The following is a 10,441-nucleotide window of genomic DNA, read 5'->3' on the forward strand; positions in this document are numbered from 1 at the left end:
TCCATCCCTGCCCTAATGTTTCTCTCTTACTTGTATATAAGTATTATATCTTTGTATACCACCAATATGTAATTGAAAAAAACCCCCAACAAATTGAAAAAAACAAATAAATAAATAATTGTCACCCATTTTGAAGCACGAATCTGTTGATGTCCAGAAATATTTTTATATTTTTATTTATTCATTTGTCCAATACATAAATACATAGGAAGAAAAATAGACATGTAGTAATACTATATATAAGGGTAAAAGTGAACTTAGAGGAGAGGATATATGAAAGGAAGGGAATATACAGTATATGAAAAGCGAGAGAAATATATGTGTGTGTGCATAATAGAATATATAGTAGACATGTTTAATAGGCACTTTTTTGCCCGCACAAATACACACAACATATATATAGATACACACACACCCCCCCCCCCCCACACCACACACTCACTCTCACTCTCTTGAAGGACCACACAATCCAGAGAGGAACGTTCCCTTTAAAAGGCGGGCCCGGCGGCACGCGCATGCGTCGGCCAGGCCTCCGCGGGAAGTCTAACCACCCGGCGATGGAGGAGAGGAAAAAAAAAAGGAAGAAGCCGCCTGGGTGGGGCGAGAGGCGGGGCTAAAAGAAAGAAGGGAGAGGAGACAGAAATACAGGCGTGAGGTCATCAACCGCGGCCGCCGGCTGGGCCGGGGGTCACGTGGCGGGCCGTCGCGCCGTCGCGCGGGAGGCCGGCTCTGGCCCCTCCCCCCGGGGCGTCGCTGGTCCGATGACGTAGAGGCACGGCTTCTTCGCTGATTGGGCCGGAGGCCCGGCCTGAAGGGGGCCGGCGGGCGCGGCGGGGCGTGCGGCCACGCCCCCCTCGCGCCGCCCCTCCTCCTCCTCCTCCTCCTTCTCTCGCTCCGGGTGTGCGCGAGGCGGCGGCGGCGGCGGCGCGTGGCCTCGTCGGCGTCTCCCGTCCAGCGCGGCCTCCCCTCCTCCTTTCCTCCTCTTTCTTCTCCCCTCTTCCCCCCCTCCCTCCTCTTCCCTCCTCCTCCTCCTCGCCCAGGCCGGGGCCATGACCGACTTCAAGCTGGGCATCGTCAGGCTCGGCCGTGTGGCGGGCAAGGTGCGGGCCGACCCCCTTTCTTCCTCCCCTTTCGCCCCCCATCCCCTTGACGGGCCCGCTTCCCGCCCCCCGGGGGCCCCCTATCCGCGCTTTCCTGACGTCACACCGGGCCCCTCTGTGACGTCACCGCCCACCTGGGGGGAGGGGGAAGGGGGGTTTCTCACCCCCCTTCTCTCTTGGGGGCGGGGGGGCTTCCACTCCTGAGGGAAGGAATAGGAGAAGAAGGGGCTCCCTAGAGTCAGGCACTCTGTTGGTGGGTGGGACTACAACTCTCATCATTCCCTCCTGGGGGGGAGTCAGGGTGTTAGGGTGGGGGGGCATCCCAGGCTTGGCATGTCCTTCTTCCTCTGTTCCTCTTAATGTTGTTGTTATTATTATTACTATTATTGTTTATTATTATTATATATTTATTTATTAATTGGACTTTTATGCTGCCCCTCTTCGAGGACTCTGAGGACTAATATATAATATATATATAATTATATATTATTTATTAATTAATTAGATTTGTATGCCATCCCTCTCCGAGGACTAATTTATAATATCTATTATTATATATTACTTATTTATTATTTATTAATTAGATTTGTATGCCCCCTTCTGCCAGGACTCTCCGAGGACTAATGTATAATATGTATAATTATATATTATATAACATGTACTTATTATTTATTAATTAGATTTGTATGCCACCCTTGTCCGAGGACTCGGGGCAGCTATATTGTTGTTGTTATTATTATTACTATTATTATTGTATAATAATAATATTAATATTCAAAAAGATGGGATAGTTTGGTGCTCCTTGGGGAAAAAAATGACATCCTCTGGGGGGCCATATCTACAAGAGGGGTGGTCTCTGGTGTGTCTCTTGGGAAGGATTGCATGTGGGGGGGGGATGTCTTCTAGGGTTGAATTGGGATGTTTGCTGGGGTGTGTGATGCTGGGGAATGGGGGGGGTTGTCTGCTTTTTGGGGTCCCCCTCCCCTATGGGGTTGTGCTCAGTGATGAGCATCTCTAGTGGGAGAAGACGTTTAGTAAGTCCTGGGGACTGGAGTGGATTAGCAACTAGCAGTCAACGTCTTGTGTATCCAGGATAGTCTGTATGAATTGTTCAGAGCTCCAATGCAAGCATTGTTTTTTGTTCATTTTATTTATTACTTATTTATTAATTAGATTTATATGCTGCCCCTTTCTGAGGTCTCGGGGAGGCATATAAATTTTATCTTTATTTTATTATACTATTTTCCTTTGGCTTGGTTGAAATTTCCTTTTCGTCTGTGTTAGGAACTTCCTAGAGTAGCCCTGTTGATGAAATAGGCGGCAGATATAATCATCATAATATGCACATCTGCCTATTTCAAGTCCTTAAGAAACATCTGGCTTGACTGAGGGATAATAACAACAGTAGTGATGATAACTGTTAAGTTTTTACTAGTCCCAGATTGTGAATTGAATATTAAATATTAAATAATAATAATAATAGTAGCGGATGGAGGATCTAATTGGGTACTGTATAGAGACTTCTCCCACTGCCACCCCAAAAAAGTTGCTTTTTGGAAACACATTTCTGGATGTTTGCTCACTAAATTGTTAGAAGAACAATTTAGATTTATTTATTAGATTTGTGTGTGTTATTGTTTTCCTTTGTCCACCACAGAGTGTCGTTTCAAATTGTTTAGTGTGTTGTTGTCATCTAAATATGAAAGGCTCTGTTAATTTACACCAACATCTTCTAACAGAATTATTTCATTTTGATTTCTTTTTTTTTAATTGCAGACAAAATACACCTTGATAGATGAGCAAGACATTCCTCTCGTAGAGAGCTACTCTTTTGAGGTAAGAATGCAGGCCTTCATCCCATCCTCTGTTTTAATTCTCCATTTTTTTTCTTAGTCATTCTGACCAGCTGGATGTCCTTCTCTCTTCCATTCCCCCAGACTCATTTCTCAAGCACTTGAGATCTCCGATTTCAGTTCCTGTCTTCCAAGGTTTTACGCACAGCAAATTGTTGGTGTTTAGTGGTGTGACACTACGATGAGAATGGGAGGATTTCTAGGCACCACCTGTGTTTTTAAAGAAAATGTTGATTGTATGCTGACATGGCCTTGAGTTGCGGCCACTGACCTTCCGTGGTGCTTTCAAAGAACAATGATGTGATCGGTCTCTATAGGGCTCTTGATTTTTTTTTAAGGCTTCTGTTAATTAGAAACATAGAAATATAGAAGATTGACGGCAGAAAAAGACCTCCTGGTCCATCTAGTCTGCCCTTATGCTATTTCCTGTATCGTATGTTAGGATGGAATATATGTTTATCCCAGGCATGTTTCAGTTCAGTGACTGTGGATTTACCAACCACGTCTGCTGCGAGTTTGTTCCAAGGATCTACTACTATTTCAGTCCAATGATATTTTCTCATGTTGCTTTTGATCTTTCCCCCAACTAACTTCAGATTGTGTCCCCTTGTTCTTCTGTTCACTTTCCTATTGAAAACACTTCCCTCCTGAACCTTATTTAACCCTTTAACATATTGAAATGTTTCGATCATGTCCCCCCTTTCCCTTCTGTCCTCCAGACTCTACAGATGGAGTTCATGAAGTCTTTCCTGATAAGTTTTATGCTTAAGACCTTCCACCATTTTTGTAGCCCCTCTTTGGACCCGTTCAATTTGATCCATATCTTTTTGTAGGTGAGGTCTCCAGAACTGGACACAGTATTCCAAATGGGGTCTCACTAGCACTCTATACAGCGGGGTCACAATCTCCCTCTTCCTGCTTGTTATACCTCTAGCTATGCAGCCAAGCATTCTACTCGCTTTCCCTACCGCCTGACCGCACTGTCCACCCATTTTGAGACTGTCAGAAATCACTACCCCTAAAATCCTTCTCTTCTGAAGTTTTTGCTAGCACAGAACTGCCAATACAATACTCAGATTGAGGATCCCAAGTGCATTCTTCTTCTTTTTCTATCCAGGCTCGGATGGAAGTTGACGCCGATGGAAATGGTGCTAGAATTTTTGCTTTTGCGTTTGACAAGAATCGAGGGAGGGGATTCGGACGTCTGCTGCATGAGTTGCTCTGGTAAGTGTCGGCATGCGAATGAGACACCGCGACAGGTTTCCCAAGAGAATTAATTTAATTTATTAAATTTATAAGCCGCCGAATTCCTTTCAGACTTTGGGCAGTGTGGGGTGTTTAAGAGAGGTAGCTGCTTAATGAAAGTCCTGCGGGTTATACATTCAGAGGGATCATGCGAACTATTAATGGGGGGGAATTATTGACCCCCTCAGAGAGGGTCCGCAACTTGGGCGTCCTCCTTGATCCACAGCTCACGTTAGAGAAACATCTTTCAGCTGTGGCGAGGGGGGCATTTGCCCAGGTTCGCCTGGTGCACCAGTTGCGGCCCTATTTGGACCGGGACTCACTGCTCACAGTCACTCATGCCCTCATCACCTCAAGGCTCGACTACTGTAACGCTCTCTACATGGGGCTACCTCTGAAAAGTGTTCGAAAACTTCAGATCGTGCAGAATGCAGCTGCGAGAGCAATCACGACTTTCCCAAATATGCCCATGTTACACCAACACTGCGCAGTCTGCATTGGTTGCCGATCAGTTTCCGGTCACAATTCAAAGTGTTGGTTATGACCTATAAAGCCCTTCATGGCACCGGGCCAGTTTATCTCAGGGACTGCCTTCTGCTGCACGAATCCCAGCGACCAGTTAGGTTCCACAGAGTGGGTCTTCTCCGGGTCCCGTCAACTAAACAATGCCGCTTGGCAGGACCCAGGGGAAGAGCCTTCTCTGTGGCGGCCCCGGCCCTCTGGAACCAACTCCCCCCAGAGATTAGAATTGCCCCCACCCTCCTTGCCTTTCATAAGCTGCTTAAAACCCACCTCTGCCGCCAGGCATGGGGGAATTGAGATATTCTTTGCCCTAGGCCCTTACAATTTTATGCATGGTATGTCTGTATGTCTGTTTGGTTTTTATAATAATGGGTTTTTAATTGTTCTTAGTATTGGATTATTATTGTATGCTGTCTTGTTATTGCTGTTAGCCGCCCCGAGTCTTCGGAGAGGGGTGGCATAAAAATCCAATCAATCAATCAATCAATAAATAAATATATCATTTGAACTATTAATTCCTGCTCCATAGAGCCTTTGTGGATACTCAACCCACCACCCCAAACTACAGGCTGTTATTTCTTTGCAGGGAGAGACACCGTGGAGGCATTGCCCCAGGGTTTCAGGTGGTGCATTTGAATGCAGTGACGGTCGATAACCGTCTGGACAACCTACGGCTGGTGCCATGGGGCTGGAGACCCAAAGCTGAAGAAATCTCTAGCAAGCAAAGGTAAAATTCTCTCTAAAGAAATGCAGAGAGAGGAGGAGGAAACAGAAAGTGAAGTTTAAAGTGCCCAGAATTTCATTTCACTCCTTTCCTCTACTCTTTCCTTTCCTCTCTTCCTTTCCTTGCGTTTCCTCTCCTCTCCTTTCCTCTTTCCCTTCCTCCTCCGCATGTGGAATCAGAATCATTTTGTCTTTCTTCAGAGCAGTGAGCTTAATCGAGAGTGCCGCAAGATAAAACCATCTTGATCCTATTTTTTAATTTTTGATTCTTTTGCATATTTTACGGGTGAAAAAATAAACCTGGTATTGGTTGACATAAACTCCGTGAATGGAGTGACGAATGGACGGGAATTTAAATTTGAAGCATTTTCAACGGCTGGAAGAACTTTTTAGAATTGCGGTGACATTTTAAATTTAAATAAATAAATAATTTTTTTAGAATCGCACATAACGTGCTCTTCAATAATTCAAAACAACTAGAAGTGTGTACACTCACATATAGACTTTAAGTTGTCTTGCGGTTTTGAATCAGATATTTTGCACCGTAGAGTATTTGTAACTTGAAATGGATGGGTGATCCTTGGTTGCCTCTCAGCTTACATTCTATTTATGTGTTTTAATATTTGACTTCTTTTATATTGTTCTGTATGTTATATTGTTACATTGTTCTGTATGTTAAGCCTACCGAGTGAACGGTAATGAATTTTTAAAATTACATTAGAACTTTTAGGGTTTTTAATTATATTAATTGGATCCCAGCGACCAGTTAGGTCTCAAAGAGTTGGCCTTCTCCGGGTCCCGTCAACTAAACAATGTCTTTTGGCGGGACCCAGGGGAAGAGCCTTCTCTGTGGCGGCCCTGACCCTTTGGAACCAACTCCCCCCAGATATCAGAATTGCCCCCACCCACCTTGCCTTTCGTAAGCTCCTTAAAACCCACCTCTGTCGTCAGGCATGGGGGAATTGAGACTTTCCCTTCCCCCTAGGCTTATAAAATGTATGCATGGTATGTCTGTATGTATGACTGGTTTCTTAAATTGGGGTTTTTAAATTAACTTAAATATTAGATTTGTTTATATTGTCTTATTATTGTTGTTAGCCGCCCCGAGTCTACGGAGAGGGGCGGCATACAAATCTGATAAATAAAATAAATAATAAATAAATATAGATGTACTGTTTTCTTTGATATGTCCCCGGAGAGGGGCAGCATACAAATCCAATTAATAAATAATAAATATTTATGTATGTATTTATGTATGTATGTATTGATTGATTGATTGATTGATTGATTGGATTTGTATGCCGCCCCTCTCCGTGAACTCAGTGCGGCTAACAACAGTGGTAAAAACAACATGTGACAATCCCATACTAAAAACAGCTAAAAACCCTTGTTATAAAACCAATCATACATACAAACATACCATGCATAAATTGTAATAAATAAATAAGCCGCCCTGAGTCCCCTTGGGAGTGCGCGGCATAAAAGTTGAATAAATAAATAAATAGTAATAATAAATAAAAGCAAACCACCGACAGAAAGATAAACATTGTCATTGCAAATATAATAATCAGAAACCCTGAGGATTCCATCCGTTGCTTTTCAGTTTGAGTCCTTTAAAAAAAGAAAAAAAAATAGATTTTCCCTGGTTACGTGGATATAAGGGTACAAGGCAATCGTAGAAACTAAGATTAACTCCATTTGGAGCGGTGGAATAGAGTTGGCAGGTGAATCTTTTAAAAGACTTTTGCTGCCCTTTTGTCTAAATCCTCAGCATTTTTGGACTGTGTGAAAGGATGAGCCTTCTCCGGGTCCCTTCAACAAAACAATGTCATTTGGCAGGGCCCAGGGGATGAGCCTTCTCTGTGGCAGCCCCGGCCCTCTGGAACCAACTCCCCCTGGAGATTAGAATTGCCCCCACCCTCCTTGCCTTTTGTAAACTCCTTAAAACCCACCTCTGTCATCAAGCGTGGGGGAACTGAGACATCTCCCCTGCCTATGTAGTTTTAGTGCATGATGTGACTGTATGTATGTTTTTTTATATTGAGTTCCTTGCTTTTAGATTTTTAAATGTATAATTGTTATCTTAGATTTTAATTATTAGATTTGTCAATATATATTGTTTTTATCACTGTTGTGAGCCGCCCCGAGTCTGTGGAGAGGGGCGGCATACAAATCTAATAAATAACAATAATAATAATGAGTTTTGTTATCTCATCCTGCAGAAAACCATGCTTAACTAATTTGTTGTTGTTGAAGGGAACAAAGCTTATACTGGCTGGCGATACAACAGCTTCCCACCGACCCCATTGAGGAACAGTTCCCCGTGTTGAATGTCACGCGCTACTACAACGCTAACGGAGACGTGGTGGAAGAAGAGGAAAGTTCGTGCACGTACTATGAATGTCACTACCCCCCCTGCACAATGATTGAGAAACAGGTATGTGCCAAGCCAGATTCAGGGTCGCCTGAAATCACCCAGGTGGTTAAGCTGGGACTAGAATTCACCGTCTCCTGGGGATTAGTCACCCAGGCAGACTTCATGTAGACGTTGAGGCTCTAGAAAGAGTGCAGAGAAGAGCAATAAAGATGATTAGGGGGCTGGAGGCTGAAACATATGAAGAACCGGGGTGAGCCAGGGTGGCGCAGCAGGTGGAGTGCTGTACTGCAGGCCACTGAAGCTGACTGTAGATCTGAAGGTCAGCGGTTCAGATCTCATCACCGGCTCAAGGTTGACTCAGCCTTCCGTCCTTCCGAGGTGGGTAAAATGAGGACCCGGATTGTGGGGGCAATAGGCTGGCTCTGTTAAAAAAGTGCTATTGCTAACATGTTGTAAGCCGCCCTGAGTCTAAAAAGAAGGGCGGCATAAAAATCGAATGAATAAATAAATAAGTAAGTAAGTAAGTAAGTAAGTAAGAAAGAAAGAAAGAAAGAAAGAAAGAAAGAAAGAAAGAAAGAAAGAACGGTTGCTGGAATTGGATATGTCTACCATAATGAAAAGAAGGGCTAGAGGAGAGGGGCGGCATACAAATCCAATAAATGAATGAATGAATGAATAAATGCAGTGTTCCAATTTATTTATTTATTTATTGGATTTGTATGCCGCCCCTCTCTGTGGACTCGGGGCGGCTAACAACAGTGATTAAAAACAGCATGTAACAATCCAATACTAAAACAATTAAAAACCCATTAATATAAAAACCAGACATACATACATACATACATACCATGCATAGAATTGTAAAGGCCTAGGGGGAAAGAGGATCTCAGTTCCCCCATGCCTGGCGGCAGAGGTGGGTTTTAAGCAGCTTACAAAAGGCAAGGAGGGTGGGGGCAATTCTGATCTCTGGGGGGAGTTGGTTCCAGAGGGCCTGGGCCGCCACAGAGAAGGCTCTTCCCCTGGGTCCCACCAAGCGACATTGTTTAGTTGACGGGACCCGGAGAAGACCCACTCTGTGGGACCTAACTGGTCGCTGGGATTCGTGCAGCAATAAATGCTATTGCTATCTTTATCTCCAGCTTCTTGGGTTGTGGCTTGGCTCGGTCTCTATGGTCCAGGCAAGATCGACTGATTTCTTTTTTTCTTCTTCTTTTTCTCTCCGTTGCTCCTCCTCCTCCTCCTCCCTCCAGTTACGGGAGTTTAACATCTGCGGCCGATGCCAGGTTGCGCGGTACTGCGGTTCGCAGTGCCAGCAGAAAGACTGGCCCGCTCACAAGAAGCACTGTCGGGAGAAGAAACGACCCGTCCAGCAAGAACTGGGACCAGAACGATGACCGGCTGGCCGAAACCTTTGCCGTTTTAAGGGCTTCCTTCCTTCCCGGAGGCCGAGGGTGGGAAGGGCGCCCGTTTTGCACAGACTGCTCACTTGAAGCCAGAGGCACTGACAACAAGGAGGGAATAAAAAGAACGAAGAAAAAAAGAGAAAAAGGAGAGAGACAAAAAAAGAAGAAGAAAAAAGACCACCTGTCAATCCCTGTTGATGTTTGAGGAGACGGGGACTGGCCTTTTCCCTCTTGGTGTTAAAAAATATCTCCAGTGGGAATAATCAAGAGAGAGACTACTGTAGAAGCTCTCCTAATTTGGATAGCTTCTTGTTATTTATATGTGAATATGTTTGTAAAGTTGTGTACAGGTTTCTGTTTTTTCGTTTCCGGGGTGGGTGGGGTGGGGTGAGGTGGGGAGGGGGGTTATTTTTGGGTTGTTCATTTTTTTCCCCTCCAGGGGTCAGGAGGAGGGGGTTAGCAGTGCTCTTTATCTAGGACTCATTTACTGTAATGTTTCAGGTGAGAACACATTGTTGGTTGAACAAAAATAACTCTTGTCTTGTAGCGGGGGAAAAAAAGCATTTTTTTGGGCTCCCTGGGAGGTTTTAAACAAAAAAAAATTAAGAAAAGGGCCCAGGGATCTAGCACACAGACATCAGCAGTTATAATCTGAACAGCTCTGCATGGAAGTTGTGTTTTCAAAGTAAAGGATTGGAATGGATCGCCGACTTTCTTTTTTTAATACTTTTTAAGGAATTTGCTTTCTCCTTATGTAGCCTGTTCTTTGCTGTAACCTTTTAATTTTTTAAAAAAATCATATTTCCCCATATTTAACTAAATTGGGACTAAAGTGCTAATTAGTTCTTGACTTAATGACCACAATTGAGCCCAACGTAATCAAGAAAAGAAGCAACGAAGGACTAAAGAGGAATTTCCCCGACAGTGAAAACAATCCGTGGAATAAATTGCCTCCAGAAGTTGTGAATGCTGCAACACTGCAAGTTTTAAAGAAGATGTTGGTTAACCATTTGTCTGAAGTAGTGTAGGGCAGTGTTTCCCTACCTTGGCAACTTGAAGGCTGGCTGGGGGATTCTGGGAGTTGAAGTCCAAATATCTTCAAGTTGCCAAGGTTGGGAAACACTGGCCTAGAGAAAAGAAGGGCCAGGGGGGAGACATGATAGCAGTTTAGAGGTACTTGAGGGGTTGCCACAGAGAGGAGGGGGTCACTCTAACCAA

At 44.2% G+C, this 10,441-nt stretch overlaps 1 protein-coding gene across 1 annotated transcript; it reads left to right on the forward strand.

The window, feature by feature from the left end:
* Positions 1-849: 849 nt before the first annotated feature.
* ZMYND19 (zinc finger MYND-type containing 19) lies at positions 850-9,926 on the forward strand. The gene is made up of 6 exons (XM_070758188.1): positions 850-1,100; positions 2,877-2,936; positions 4,071-4,177; positions 5,307-5,447; positions 7,700-7,880; positions 9,071-9,926. Exons 1-6 carry the CDS (start codon positions 1,050-1,052, stop codon positions 9,212-9,214), a joined length of 684 nt encoding a protein of 227 aa, XP_070614289.1. The 5' UTR covers positions 850-1,049; the 3' UTR covers positions 9,215-9,926.
* The last annotated feature ends 515 nt before the right edge of the window (positions 9,927-10,441 follow it).

This window comes from Erythrolamprus reginae, chromosome 8, assembly GCF_031021105.1.
Source record: "Erythrolamprus reginae isolate rEryReg1 chromosome 8, rEryReg1.hap1, whole genome shotgun sequence".
Taxonomy (NCBI): Eukaryota; Metazoa; Chordata; class Lepidosauria; order Squamata; family Dipsadidae; genus Erythrolamprus; species Erythrolamprus reginae.